General features: G+C 39.5%; 1 protein-coding gene across 1 annotated transcript in view; it reads left to right on the top strand.

The window, feature by feature from the left end:
* GDA (guanine deaminase) overlaps positions 1-15623 on the top strand; it is a 134246-nt gene that overhangs the window by 62277 nt on the left and 56346 nt on the right. The window contains exons 4-7 of the mRNA XM_060014631.1: positions 9343-9430; positions 11191-11296; positions 12768-12795; positions 13966-14073. Of these exons, the coding sequence (XP_059870614.1) occupies positions 9343-9430; positions 11191-11296; positions 12768-12795; positions 13966-14073 (330 nt within the window). The remainder of the gene's footprint in view (positions 1-9342; positions 9431-11190; positions 11297-12767; positions 12796-13965; positions 14074-15623) is intronic.

The raw sequence follows: 15623 nt of genomic DNA, 5'->3' as shown, positions 1-15623 counted from the left end.
CCCTGACTCAGAGGAAGAACTTGCTGTTGGTGAATGGGTAGTACTTCCATTGTCATTGTTGCTAATTAGCTGAAATTTTCCATTTTCATCTATTCTTCAAGCCCATTTTAGAAAGGTGTTTAAAGTGTTGAGAATTTAGAAAATGTCAGATTATACTTCTGTTTTAATTTTGAGTTTCATTTTATTTTGCTTAGTAAATGTAACGTGTGTGGTTATTTTTCTTGGGAATTAGTTCACTGTTATTTTATGACCCAATAAAAGGTCAATTTTTATGATTCTACACATTTTAAAAAAGACTGTGTTTTCTCTGTCAATATGACTTTTTAAAATATCTGTTAGATTAGGTTGTTAAAAGTGTTACACAAGTCTTGTATCGTTTTCCTCTATAGTCTCCCACATAATAAGACAAAAAACTTAAATAGTCTTCCCTTAAAGATGCAGCCCCCTCACCATGTCCTGTGTTACATCATGTGAGATTTTAGTTCCTGGTTTTTTTTCTTTGCCATCTACATACATTTAATTTAAAATGTTTTTTTTTAAGTTAATTTTTTTATACAGCAGGTTCTTTTTTTTTTTCACAGCTTTATTGGAGTATAATTGCTTTAAAATGGTGTGTTAGTTTCTGCTTTATAACAAAGTGAATCAGTTATACATATACATATGTTCCCATATCTCTTCCCTCTTGCATCTCCCTCCCTCCAACCCTCCCTATCCCACCCCTCTAGGTGGTCACAAAGCACCGAGCTGATCTCCCTGTGCTATGCGGCTGCTTCCCACTAGCTATCTGCTTTACGTTTGGTAGTGTATATATGTCCATGCCACTCTCTCACTTTGTCACAGCTTACCCTTCCCCCTCCCCATATCCTCAAGTCCATTCTCTAGTAGGTCTGTGTCTTTATTCCTTTCTTACTCCTAGGTTCTTCATGACATTTTTTTTTGTCTTAGATTCCATATATATGTGTTAGCATACAGTATTTGTTTTTCTCTTTCTGACTTACTTCACTCTGTATGACAGACTCTAGGTCCATCCACCTCACTACAAATAACTCAATTTCGTTTCTTTTTATGGCTGAGTAATATTCCATTGTATATATGTGCCACATCTTCTTTATCCATTCATCCGATGATGGACACTTAGGTTGTTTCCATATCCTGGCTATTGTAAATAGGGCTGCAGTAAACATTTTGGTACATGACTCTATGTGAATTATGGTTTTCTCAGGGTATATGCCCAGTAGTGGGATTGCTGGGTCATATGGTAGTTCTATTTGTAGTTTTTTAAGGAACCTCCATACTGTTCTCCATAGTGGCTGTACCAATTAACATTCCCACCAGCAGTAAAAGAAGTTTCCCTTTTCTCCACACCCTCTCCAGCATTTATTGTTTGCAGATTTTTTGATGATGGCCATTCTGACTAGTGTAAGATGATATCTCATTGTAGTTTTGATTTGCATTTCTCTAATGATTAATGATGTTGAGCATTCTTTCATGTGTTTGTTGGAAGTCTGTATATCTTCTTTGGAGAAATGTCTATTTATGTCTTCTGCCCATTTTTGGATTGGGTTCTTTGTTTTTGTTATTGAGCTGCATGAGCTGCTAATAAATTTTAGAGATTAATCTTTTGTCAGTTGCTTTGTTTGCAAATATTTTCTTCCATTCTGAGGGTTGTCTTTTGGTCTTGTTTATGGTTTCCTTTGCTGTGCAAAAGCTTTTAAGTTTCATTAGGTCCCATTTGTTTATTTTTGCTTTTATTTCCATTTCTCTAGGAGGTGGGTCAAAAAGGATCTTGCTGTGGTTTATGTCATAGAGTGTTCTGCCTATGTTTTCCTCTAAGAGTTTGATAGTTTCTGGCCTTACATTTAGGTCTTTAATCCATTTTGAGCTTATTTCTGTGTATGATGTTAGGGAGTGTGCTAATCTCATACTTTTACATGTACCTGTCCAGTTTTCCCAGCACTACTTATTGAAGAGGCTGTCCTTTCTCCACTGTACATTCCTGCCTCCTTTATCAAAGATAAGGTGACCATATGTGCGTGGGTTTATCTCTGGGCTTTCTATCCTGTTCCATTGATCTATATTTCTGTTTTTGTGCCAGTACCATACTGTCTTGATTACTGTAGCTTTGTAGTATAGTCTGAAGTCAGGGAGCCTGATTCCTCCAGCTCCGTTTTTCATTCTCAAAATTGCTTTGGCTATTCGGGGTTTTGTGTCTCCATACAAATTGTGAAATTTTTTGTTCTAGTTCTGTGAAAAATGCCAGTGGTAGTTTGATAGGGATTGCATTCAACCTGTAGATTGCTTCAGGTAGTAGAGTCATTTTCACAATGTTGATTCTTCCAATCCAAGAACATAGTATATCTCTCCATCTATTTGTATCATCTTTTATTTCTTTCATCAGTGTCTTATAATTTTCTGCATGCAGGTCTTTTGTCTCCTTAGGTACGTTTATTCCTAGATATTTTATTCTTTTTGTTGCAATGATAAATGGGAGTGTTTTCTTAATTTCACTTTGAGATTTTTCATCATTAGTGTATAGGAATGCGAGAGATTTCTGTGCATTGTTTCCTGCTACTTTACCGGATTCATTGATTAGCTCTAGTAGTTTTCTGGTAGCATCTTTAGGATTCTCTATGTATAGTATCATGTCATCTGCAAACAGTGACAGCTTTACTTCTTCTTTTCCGATTTGGATTCCTTTTATTTCCTTTTCTTCTCTGATTGCTGTGCCTAAAACTTCCAAAACTTTGTTGAATAAAAGTGGTGAGAGTGGGAAACCTTGTCTTGTTCCTGACCTTAGTGGAAATGCTTTCAGTTTTTCACCATTGAGGACGATGTTGGCTGTGGGTTTGTCATATATGGTCTTTGTTATGTTGAGGAAAGTTCCCTCTATGCCTACTTTCTTGAGGATTTTTGTCATAAATGGGTACTGAATTTTTTCGAAAGCTTTCTCTGCATCTATTGAGATGACCATATGGTTTTTCTCCTTCAATTTGTTAATATTGTGTATCACATTGATTGATTTGTATATATTGAAGAATCCTTGCATTCCTGGAATAAACCTCACTTGATCATGGTGTATGATCCTTTTAATGTGCTCTTGGATTCTGTTTGCTAGTATTTTGTTGAGGATTTTTGCACCTATGTTCATCAGTGATATTGGCCTGTAGTTTTCTTTCTTTGTGGCATCCTTGTATGGTTTCGGTATCAGGGTGATGGTGGCCTCGTAGAATGAGTTTGGGAGTGTTCCTCCCTCTGCTATATTTTGGAAGAGTTTGAGAAGGATAGGTCTTAGCTCTTTTCTAAATGTTTGATAGAATTCGCCTGTGAAGTCATCTGGTCCTCGGCTTTTGTTTGTTGGAAGATTTTTAATCACAGTTTCAATTTCAGTGCTTGTGATCAGTCTGTTCATATTTTATATTTCTTCCTGGTTCAGTCTTGGAAGGTTATACCTTTCTAAGAATTTGTCCATTTCTTCCAGGTTGTCCATTTTATTGGCATAGAGTTGCTTGTAGTAGTCTCTTAGGATGCTTTGCATTTCTGCAGTGTCTTTTGTAACTTCTCCTTTTTCATTTCTAATTTTATTGATTTGAGTCCTCTCCCTCTTTTGCTTGATGAGTCTGGCTAACGGTTTATCAATTTTGTTTATCTTCTCAAAGAACCAGCTTTTAGTTTTATTGATCTTTGCTATTGTTTTCTTTGTTTGTATTTCATTTATTTCTGCTCTGATCTTTATGATTTCTTTCCTTCTGCTAACTTTGGGTTTTGCTGGTTCTCCTTTCTCTAGTTCCTTCAGGTGTAAGTTTACATTGTTTATTTGAAATTTTTCTTGTTTCTTGAGGTAGGCTTGTATAGCTATAATCTTCCCTCTTAGAACTGCTTTTGCTGCATTGCATAGGTTTTGGATCGTCGTGTTTTCATTGTCATTTGTCTCTAGGTATTTTTTGATTTCCTCTTTGATATCTTCAGTGATCTCTTCATTGTTTAGTAATGTATTGTTTAGCCTCCATGTGTTTGTGTTTTTTATGGTTTTTTCCTCGTAATTCATTTCTAATCTCATAGCGTTGTGGTCAGAAAAGATGCTTGATGTGATTTCAATTTTCTTAAATTTACTGAGGCTTGATTTGTGACCCAAGATGTGATCTATCCTGGAGAATGTTCCATGCTCATTTGAGAAGAAAGTGTAATCTGCTGTTTTTGGATGGAATGTCCTATAAATATCAATTTAATCTATTTGGTCTATTGTGTCGTTTAAAGCTTCTGTTTCCTTATTTATTTTCATTTTGGATGATCTGTGCATTGGGGTAAGTGAGGTGTTAAAGTCCCCCACTATTATTGTTTTACTGTCAATTTCCCCTTTTATGGCTGTTAGCAGTTGCCTTATATATTGAGGTGCTCCTATGTTGGGTACATAAATATTTATAATTGTTATATCTTCTTGGATTGATCCCTTGATCATTATGTAGTGTCCTTCCTTGTCTCTTGTAACACTTTTATTTTAAAGTCTATTTTATCTGATATGAGTATTGCTACTCCAGCTTTGATTTCCATTTGCATGGAATATCTTTTTCCATCCCCTCACTTTCAGTCTGTATGTGTGTCTAGGTCTAAAGTGGGTCTCTTGTAGAAAGCATATATATGGATCTTGTTTTTGTATCCATTCAGCAAGCCTGTGTCTTTTAGTTGGAGCATTTAATCCATTCACGTTTAAGGTAATTATTGATATGTATGTTCCTATGACCATTTTCTTAATTGTTTTGGGTTTGTTTTTGTAGGTCATTTTTTTCTCTTGTGTTTCCCACTTAGAGAAGTTCCTTTAGCATTTGTTGTAGAGCTGGTTTGGTGGTGCTGAATTCTCTTAGCTTTTGCTTGTCTGTAAAGCTTTTGATTTCTCCTTCGAATCTGAATGAGATCCTTGCTGCATAGAGTAATCTTGGTTGTAGGTTCTTCCCTTTCATCACTTTATCATGCCACTCCCTTCTGGCTTGTAGAGTTTGTGGTGAGAAGTCAGCTGTTAATGTTATGGGAGTTCCCTTATATGTTATTTGTCGTTTTTCCCTTGCTGCTTTCAATAATTTTTCTTTGTCTTTAATTTTTGCCAATTTGATTATATGTCTCTCGGCGTGTTTCTCCTTGGGTGTATCCTGTGTGGGACTCTCTGCACGTCCTGGACTTGGGTGGCTATTTTCTTTCCCATGTTAGGGAAGTTTTCGACTATAATCTCTTCAGATATTTTCTCGGGTCCTTTCTCTCTGTCTTCTCCTTCTGAGACCGCTATAATACGAATGGTGTTGTGTTTAATGTTTTCCCAGTGGTGTCTTAGGCTGTCTTCATTTCTTTTCATTCTTTTTTCTTTATTCTGTTCTGCAGCAGTGAATTCCACCATTCTGTCTTCCAGGTCACTTATCCATTCTTCTGCCTCAGTTATTCTGCTATTGATTCCTTCTACTGTAGTTTTCATTTCAGTTACTGTATTGTTCATCTCTGTTTGTTTGTTCTTTAATTCTTCTAGGTCTTTGTTAAACATTTCTTGCATCTTCTCGATCTTTGCCTCCATTCTTTTTCCGAGGTCCTGGATCATCTTCACTATCATTATTCTGAATTCTTTTCTGGAAGGTTGCCTATATCCACTTCATTTAGTTGTTTGTCTGGCGTTGTATCTTGTTTCTTCACCTGGTACATAGCCCTCTGCCTTTTCATCCTGTCTGTCTTTCTGTGGATGTGGTTTTTTTCCCCCAGGCTGCAGGATTGTAGTTCTTCTTGCTTTTGCTGTCTGCCCTCTGGTGGATGTCTAAAATGTTTTAAATTTGGATCCTCTGTCTTTGTTTTGGATGTATTTTCTTAGACGATGATAATCTTTTCCAATAAGGTGGGTGAAAAACAATCCAAATCCTTGAACTACCAAAAATGGTGTTACTTTCTTCTGACTCTTGAATGATGCACTTCAGCTACAGAGAGAATTTTCTTTAAAATGATTTTCCCACCAGCATCCAGTGTGCTGATGTCAATCTGATTGTCATTCCCTTCTAGCTAATTTGCTGGCCTTCAGGATTTTCTTCATTCTTGAGGTTCTGAAATTTCACTTATAGATATGTTTTTGTTTTTGTTTTTTTCAGTCCATTTTCTTTAATATAGTATTACTTCTGTTCTGGGAAATGAATTTCCTTCTCTCTCTTTCTTGTGCATGCATGGTCATTTATTTTCTCTGCCACCCCCCCAGCCCATTTCCCTTGCTCTTAGTATATTCTTCCCTCCAATCTGTTCTTTCTTTCGCAACTCTTCTTAGAAAAATAGTGAAACTTCTGTGTATACTTTTGCGCTACATTCTCAGAGAATGCTAGTGGCCCAAACTGGCAAGTTATTATATTCACTCTCACTGTTACAGTAGCCTGTTCCTCTGTCAAGGATACAACGTCCTAGTCTATGCACGTAACAATGCTTATTTTAGATCATTTTTTTGCCTCTTGTTGCTTTAGTAAGTCTGATTCCTCATGTGTTCATTCAACAATATTTACTAGGCACACACGAAGATCCAGGCACTTTTCTGGTTGCTGGAGATTGAATTCGATGCCTCCGTCATGGTGTTAACTTTTCTCTTGGGTGTGTGATTATGGTAGCAAGCTAGCGCATCCTTTTCTATAGGTGACAGGCTATATAAACATCCTTTACTTGCAGCCAGAAATATTTTTTTTCATGTGCCTTAAACTTTGAAAAGATTGACATTAAAATCCAGTTTTCCTAATTCTCTTGCCCTTCATTACTAACTGACATCACTGGTCTCTCTTTTTTGTTGTTGTTCTTTTAACAGTTGGCTGAAGCTGAGTAGAGGCTGCTAGGATACGGCATGTTCTTCCCTATTACTTTAAGTCCAAATTATTTTCCTCCTGCAGACGTTTACGTTTCTAATCCAACCCCATTCTAGTCAAGAGTCCTCTTATTTCACAAATGAGGAAACTGATGTTGAGAATGTAAAGCAACTTTCTCAAGGTCACGCAGGTCATAATATGCAAGAAGCAAAGAACTCCAGTGCCATTTTTCCTCTGCACTTTAAAAAGCTTCTGCTATGTGTGGGGGCTGGGGGCATATGGGAAATCTCTGTACCTTCCTCTCAATTTTGCTGTGAACCTAAAACTGCTCTTAAAAAATGTCTTAAAATTTTAAAAAAGAAGAAGAAGGAAAAGCTTCTGCTTAAGACAGACCCTGCTCAGGTCAATCAGTACTTTTCCAAGTGCTGAGACAAGTCAGGCAATATCAGTTCTGATTTCTTTCTCAAACTCTTCCCACTGCCTTCTGTTCCTTTGTTTCACTCTGGTCGGGATTGTCTCTGGCACTGCTATAATCTGGGCATTCCCTTTGGTTCTCCTCTGTGTTTAATTCCCATTTTCTGGACCTAAGAAGTTCTTTTACTTTGCATTACTCTCACATTTTTTAAAAACACATCTTCTATGAGCTTTCTAAGCTCTTAAAGGAGAAAAACATTCAAGATTTTGTGTATCTAATCATATATCTCTATTCTATTTTCACACTTGACTGATAATTTACAAGGGTATAAAATTCTACTTTAAAATAACTTCCCTCCTTAAATCAACTATACTTCAATAAAATAAATTTTTTAAAAATTAAAAAAAACCTTCCTCCAGAATTTTAAAGCCATTGTTCTGTTTTCAGCATCACTGGTGTTTCCTGCCATTTGTCTATGACTGGTTTTCTTTCTCTGGAACCTTTCAGAATCTTCACTTTACTTGTAGACTTAATATCTCACAATTATATGCCTTACTTGGCTTCTGTTTTTCATGCACTGAACTGAGCATTCTATGAGGATTTTCAGTTTGGAGAGACTACTATTATTTCTCAGACAATTTCACCCCCTTCATTTCCTTTAAAAAAAAAGTTTTTTTTTTTAGAACTTTTATTCTAAATGTTAGATCTCTTAGATTGAGCATAATTTTTTTATCTTTTCATCCTTGACTTTCATATTTCTTCTCTGAGAAATTCTCTTCTAATTTAACCTTCTGTTGACTCCCATATTTCATTGTTAACATTTTTACTTTTGGAGAGCTCTTTTATTTTTTTTTTGCGATATGTGGGCCTCTCACTGTTGTGGCCCCTCCCGTTGCAGAGCACAGGCTCTGGACGCGCAGGCTCAGTGGCCATGGCTCACAGGCCTAGCCACTCCGCGGCATGTGGGATTTTTCTGGACCGGGGCACGAACCTGTGTCCCCTGCATCGGCAGGCAGACTCTCAACCACTGCGCCACCAGGGAAGCCCTCCTGCAGTGTCCGTTGAACCTTAAATGCACATTCATATTTAAGTGTGATGCTCCAAGATGCTGACTAGAAGATCTGGGTGGGGTAGCATTTGTTGACTGGTAAACTTCATTATATGATGAACGGTGAAGGTAGTAAACAGCCCTTTAAATTGTGGGTCCCAAAAGTCGTGAGGACATTTTACTTCTAGAGCCATTCATCTTCTCTAGGAAGAAGTCCTTCAGTCCTGCCAGGACTGGTGGAAACAGTACATGTGGCATTTTGGGGAAGATGACCAAGGGTCCCAGAGGTCAGCCAGATGTCCACTTAAACCTCTTCTTTTCAGCCTATGCCTCACCTTGTCCTTTTGGGCTTGTACCCTCTAAATACTATCCAATTTCTACAAAGGGTAAATCTCTTCTGCAAGGAGCAGGTTAGGGGTGGTTGGCTGATTTCAGCAGGGAAAAGAGTCCTGCCAAGGTTTAATTATCTGTATACAGACTTTCAGCCAATTCCCTGTTAACAGCCACATGCTCCTTTCTCTTTCCAAGTTGCCTCCAGGTTCTTATACTTGTTTTTTCTTCCGAGAAGATGCTGAAATATTTCCGCTGCTCATGTCTCCTCTCTGCTTATGGTTTAATAAATGTTATACTCCTTTACTGGTATTTTAGTAGAGATTTGCTGAGGAAGAGAGATGGATACATTTATCAATCTGCTAGGATGAACTAAAAATCTGGCTGAATAACTGTATCCTGTAATCACTAGAAAAATCTCATTTATTCACTCCCAGATGCAATAAAGTTTGCATATTCTTAAACAGTCCTAAAAAAATAAGGAATTAATTAGTATCACATTTTATAAATTCTGCAACACAGAACTGTGTGAATCTAGGAAATCGAAAGCATCAACTTCTCCTCTAGCTAACACTTTTAAAATATAAATACTTTTACCATTTGCCTTAACTACATTTCATATTGAGATGGCATGCCTTTAAATAAAAGCATCTTAAAATTGAAAACTAAAATTCCATTTTCATCTGTATATACCATGTGACTCTTCTGGGCACAGGCGATTCATGGTTTTTGTGATTTATTTTTAGAGGAGAACACTAAAGAATGGAACCACCACAGCTTGTTACTTTGCAACAATTCACACTGACTCATCGCTGCTCCTTGCGGAAATTACAGGTGAGGAGATGAAAGGATGATTTACGGGCACATGAAGCATGTCCAGACCATGCCAGCAGTGACTTATACTTGTGAGCAGTCCTGCCTTTTAATTGCTAGAATTTAAGCACTGCATTTCTTGCAAGTAATTAGGTATTTGTGTATCACTGTGGCCCTTGAACTTTTTCTGTTGTTTAAGTAATTTATTTACCTTTAGTTTTTGGCTGCAGAATGATGTAAATGGGTCTGAATTTTGTGTATTAATTTAGGGCTTTTTGGAGCAGGTTTACTAATTCTAGCAATAGCAACAGTTTATCTATCAGCAGATAGATCTTAGCTGTTGGCTAGACTCAGGGCACTATGCTAGATGCAGGGAACACAGTAAAACGGAAAATAGTCTCTGCCCTTGAGGAACCAGACAGGATTAACTGATTAATAGGTACATACATTGATTAATGACTTTAGTAATGGCTGTAGTGCTTTTACTAGATGCCTGGTATTGTGCAAAGAACTCTACGTGGACTAGTTCAGCTCAGTTGCAAACAGCCTTCTGGAGCAGTTATTCAGGTCCTTGTGTTACAGATGGATAAACTGATGCTCAGAGAGGTTATGTAACATGCCCAAGTCACACAGCTAGTAAGCAGAGATGAGACTGGATTTACACTGATGATTCCAAAACTTGTACCCAGTACAGTGCCTAGCACATAGCAGGTGCTCAGTAAATACTGTTGACTGATGTGCTGACACTACTGCTTGCTGGCCAAGGTAGTTTATACCAAAGACCTTAAGGGTGACACTGAAAGTAAATATTGCAAATTTTGGAGGAGACAGAATGAACCCAGGGTTGGATCACCTGGGAAGATTTCATTGAAGGGATCTTTAAATTGGCCTTTGAAGGGAAGATAAAATGAGGAGAGAGGAAAATGCCTTTCAGACAGGAAAGATGACATGGGGGTATGGGTATGGGGACAGGAACGTTCATAGTGGATATACAGGAGGCAGGGAACAGAGTAGCTGAACTAAAGGGAAGGATTCATGGCATGGTGGGATGGGAGAGGTTGGGCAGAGGGGATGGTTCAGTCTCTGGAGAGATTCAAATATGCATCAGACTCAAAAAAAGTTTTCAGCGAGATGAGGTATGTGATGAAGGTGGTGTTTTAAGGAAGAGTAATCTAATGGCCAGGCATTACAGTGAATTACAGGGGAAAGAGAGAGATAGAAAGACTTCTGAAAGACTCAAGACAGCGGTGGAGACATTGTTGAAAAAATGAACATTGCCTCATGTAGCATCAACTTTCTAGCTGAAATAGAATTCCTCTAGCACCTTTGATAAGCATGAGGTTCTTCAGTGCTGAGAACTGCTGGTAGGAGTTAAGTAAAATCCCCCACAGATAATGATATTGGCACTGCTACACTTAAGAATAGCGACAGTATCTTTTCTAAGCCCATGTGCCAGCCACTTTACATACATTATTGGGTATAGTCCTCATAACCCTGCACATAGAGGAGGACACTGGGCACATCTGGGTTTAGACCTTAAGCAAATAATATCCTTCATTCTGGGAGTAATCAGAGGAGTAAGGTGCTAATGGGAGAACCTTTACTACTTACAGAATTGATCGAGGTCTTGTTGTTACTGTTCTTAAATGGTGTGATGATCTTTTACGTTCTCACTTATGTTTTTATAACGATTTTAATTTAAGATGTTTTAAAGAGGCTTAGGAAAGGTACAGTTTGGGAAAGAAACATGACTTTAGATTCTTTTTGTGTGTGTCTCACAGATAAATTCGGGCAGCGGGCACTTGTGGGCAAAGTCTGCATGGATTTGAATGACACTGTTCCAGAATACAAGGAAACCACTGAGGAATCAATCAAGGAAACAGAGAGGTATGTTTGTCTTGATTTGTCTTACGGATGGAGTTGGAGATGGGAAAAAGAAACCTCTTTAACCCAGGCAGAATGTGCACATATATCACTGCCTGGGTTTGCCTAACTTCATGAAATTGATCTGATCCTAAGGAAAATGTTGCATGTCAGTACTATTTTTGTATATCAAATCATATTTTAAAGCCTCTGGGAACTTGTTATAGGAGTCCTAGGGCAAATCCCTTTATAAAATGAAGGATTTTTTAAAAAGTAAATGATTTACCCACTCCCTGTCATTCGTTGTAGATTGGGGCTTCTCCTGTAGATTAAACTTGCACTTAACTGTCTGTGGCCTGCTCATTAAATTACTTTTGGTTGTGGGTCATCCTGTTGCTTGAGATCATGTGCTTTTGTTATGTTCTTTTTATTTTACATGGGGATATGCTAGTGATACCATAGGTACTTTTTCTGTATTTCTTTAACGGCTTTTCCATTGTGCCTTGAGGATTTGACAAGGAATTGTGTTGTATGACACTCAACATCCAAGAGATATAGAAGAAAATTCTTTAGCTTTAAATCTTGCCTAAGACCAAACATATCCTGATGCAAGTTTGAGAAGTCCAGCTTTTCTCCATTCCCAGGCCTCCTTCACCTTAAGTGTGTCCTCTGTAAAGGGTGGCTTAGGTGCTGCTATGTTCCCAGAAAGAGAAGGAAGCACACACTTTCCCTTTAGCATTTGGCCATATGCTCAACTTTTCTATGAATCTGTGTTTGTGGGAATAGTGAACCCTGATTCACATTTTATTCTTAAACAAAGGATTACCAGAAAGCAGGAAGCTATAGCTCATAAATATTTTCAGCCAGGGCAGAAACAGTCATTTCATAGGCCCTATGGATACCACCATCCCTGCAGATATAATTGGTAAGATCACCATCCCCGTCACTACCCATTTCACAACCATGTCTGGCCTATTCCTTCTGCTTTACCCCAACATCCATGCCCAGTAGGACTCAGCCTTTGAAAATAAATGATGCTATTGTGATTCTGTGAGCAAGCAGCTTCCACTTTAGGGAAACTGGGAGTAGAGAGCCCCATGGCTTCTAAACACCTCCAGATACACAGGACTCCATGACTCTGATATCCATGGAACATAACATACTGCAGTATTCCCCCAAACAGAGCTAAAGCTAGAATGGCTTGAGCGCTGTGGGATGGCTTGAGTGCTGTGGGAATACTTGTGAACAGCCCGGCTGATGTTAGATGATAAAATTGCATTTCCCTGTGATTTTGCACTCCATCGCTCTGGCTGCAAATGAGAAAGCAGGGTAATTACTGCTTGCTAATCCTTAATTAGTGGTGGTGAAACATGTGCAGCATTAGAAATGTTTACATGGAAATTAGGACATGTAAGGCTCATGTTTTCATGCTTTTAAAAAATTAATTTCAAAAATGCCTGAATGTTCTAACTTCCCGTTTGTTGCTTTATTTCAGATTTGTGTCAGAAATGCTCCAAAGGAATGTAAGTAAACTTGTTCCCAGCTCGCTTTTTAATTGCCTTCCTGTTAGTTGTAGGATTTGTTCTTAAGCTGTTTGGTAGAGGTTAGCCTGTATACATTTGGCCTATTCCATGCATGCAGAAGTATTTTCCTAAAGCCTTAAATTGTTTTCATGGTGGATGCATCAACTCAGCTTAGGAAGGTCAGGCATTTTTTACTTTCTCAGTGGTTTTCCCTCCCTCTCCTCTGGGACCTTCTAATTTCATAGGACAGGCCGGTGGGGAGGCGGGGGAGGGCTTCATGCATGTAGACAGATTGGTGGCAACTGGATGCTGTGGCATGGTTTGTTGGCTACATCACCATTGGCTCTGGCCTCTTGTACCCCCTGATCTGGTCTGAAACACAGGTGGTGTCCAGCCCTGATGCCCCAGCCAGACTGCCTTGGTCCACAGATGCGTGCATGTCGTGTGGCCTGCAGGCACTCAGCCAGGCACCCCCGTTCCACAGTGCCCTGGTGTTGGTGATCCTGTGAAGACAGTGCTGTTTTCTGTCCCACCCCCAGCAGGCTTGTCTATGGCTCTGCTGTGCCGTCTCTTAGATTTGCAAACCAGACTCTTCCCTCACCATTTTTTAAGGTCTGACTGGAAGCCATAGGAAACCTCAGTATTGCTTTCAGTCTAATCTTGGGAGACCTAGGTGCAGCTTTGTGGATCCTTATCCTTGCCGCTCTTCTATGAGTCCTTCTCTACTGCTCAGCCACAAAGGTGACATCAGAGCCATGCCTGCAACTAAGTAAAAGTCCTCAGGGAGGCCATGGCCAGCATACCACCCCAAGATATAGAAAGGGGAACAGGCTACCACTTCATTCTTAGTCTTCCCAGCACTCTCCCTTAAAACGTCTCCTCTGCCTCCTAATTCTCTTCATAAAAGCCACCCAGTCTAGGCCTGGTCTGAGCCTTCACGTGCCTTGCGTTTGAGATGGGATCTTCTTCCATTGCGTTTGAGATGGGATCTTCTTCCATTGAACTTGGTGCTACAGAATATACCCTTCCTTGTTCTCCGTGAGCCATTTCCATGAAATCCAGCACTTCTACCCACTCCTGGAATGAAGGACTGTCCCTAGAGATGAAGACATAAAATCATTTTGTGGTATGATATGCATTTCCTTACCAAGTGTTTTTGATTATTTCCAGTATTCTAGAGTGCAGCCCATAGTGACACCACGTTTTTCCCTTTCCTGCTCTGAGACTTTGTTGGGTGAACTTGGGAACATTGCGAAGACCCATGATTTGCACATTCAGGTGGGCGTTTTTCTCCTATTTGCCTCTGTCTAGACCTGCAAGACTTCTCTGTACCCTAAATTCTGGCAGTAATCTCCAATTCTTTTACTGAGATGATGGAGGAGGTGGGTTTCCCCTTTTCTCTTTTAGTTCTTTTGGTTGGCAATTAATGTGACATAAAGCAGATTAACAGGAGAAAATCAAATTTATTATGTGCATACAGGAAATCCACATAAGTATGAAAGAATTCCAAAGACAGCGAGGCAAGGTGAGGTATATATATATTCTGGACTAAGTAGAAGGAAACAGGGGTCTGAGGTTTCAAGGGGAAATAAGGTAATTCACTGGAAGATAAAAAGAGTTAATATTTGGTAAACAAAAGTTTGCTGAACCATTCAAAGACAATGGGATACAGACAAGTTTGATTAAATGGGCTTGCTAGGTTCCTCTTGTCTACCATGCCTAATACCTTACTACAGTTATCTATGGTAATAGCTCCTTCCTGGGACAGCCCTCCTATCTTAAATTCTTTTAGGTGGTAAGGAGGGAGTTCAAAGGTTCTTCCTGAGTCTTTCGGGCATTGATTGGTTTTTAACTCAAAATAATCTACATGGGCTTCCCTGGTGGCGCAGTGGTTGGGAGTCCGCCTGCCGATGCAGGGGGCGCGGGTTCGTGCCCCGGTCCAGGAGGATCCCACGTGCTGCGGAGCGGCTGGGCCCGTGAGCCATGGCCACTGGGCCTGCACATCCGGAGCCTGTGCTCCGCGGCGGGAGAGACCGCAGTGGTGGGAGGCCCACGTACTGCAAAAATAATAATAATAATAATAATCTACATGCCAGAGTGGCACATCATGGGGGCGGCCTGCCTTTAGCCCCATAAGATCTCAAGATACAGCATCATAGGACATAAGGTCCCTTACAGATATCACCTAAATGTAGTTCTCTAATTTTTTAGTTAAGAAAAGAAACCTGAAGTTCCTTTTGCCTTCAATCTTCTCTGATCTGGCTCCTAGAGATGAGAACATCTTAAGTAAACCAAGCAAGATCAATGGCGAACTGGTTACCTGTTCTCTGTAGGATACATTTAATGCATTTCTTTCCTGCTCTCTTCTATTTGATACTTTCTCAGTGTTCTAGTCCTTCCTTTTTGGAGGAACCGTCTATTATTTGAAAAGCAAAAAGAACCTAATTTCCACCTTACCAAAATGGATTTAAAAGCCCTTTTGTTCCAAGTTTCTTAATTTAAAATCAGGAACAAAACAGTGTATCTTACTTTGTCATTAAGCGGTTGCAATTTAGGAATAAAACAGTTTCTAAATCTTCCAGCTGGGTTAAAATTGGGAGCTCCCCTTCCCCCATCCAAACTTCATTACATACTGCACTAAAATTCTCCCTCTTAAGAGCTATCTTAAAGGGCATGTCGGGCTTCCCTGGTGGCGCAGTGGTTGAGAGTCCGCCTGCCGATGCAGGGGACATGGGTTCGTACCCTGGTCTGGGAAGATCCCACATGGTGCGGAGCAGCTGGGCCTGTGAGCCATGGCCGCTGAGCCTGTGCATCCGGAGCCTGTGCTC

The sequence above is a fragment of the Delphinus delphis genome, chromosome 6 (genome assembly GCF_949987515.2).
Source record: "Delphinus delphis chromosome 6, mDelDel1.2, whole genome shotgun sequence".
Lineage (NCBI taxonomy): Eukaryota > Metazoa > Chordata > Mammalia > Artiodactyla > Delphinidae > Delphinus > Delphinus delphis.
This window is presented reverse-complemented; position numbering and strand designations above follow the sequence as displayed.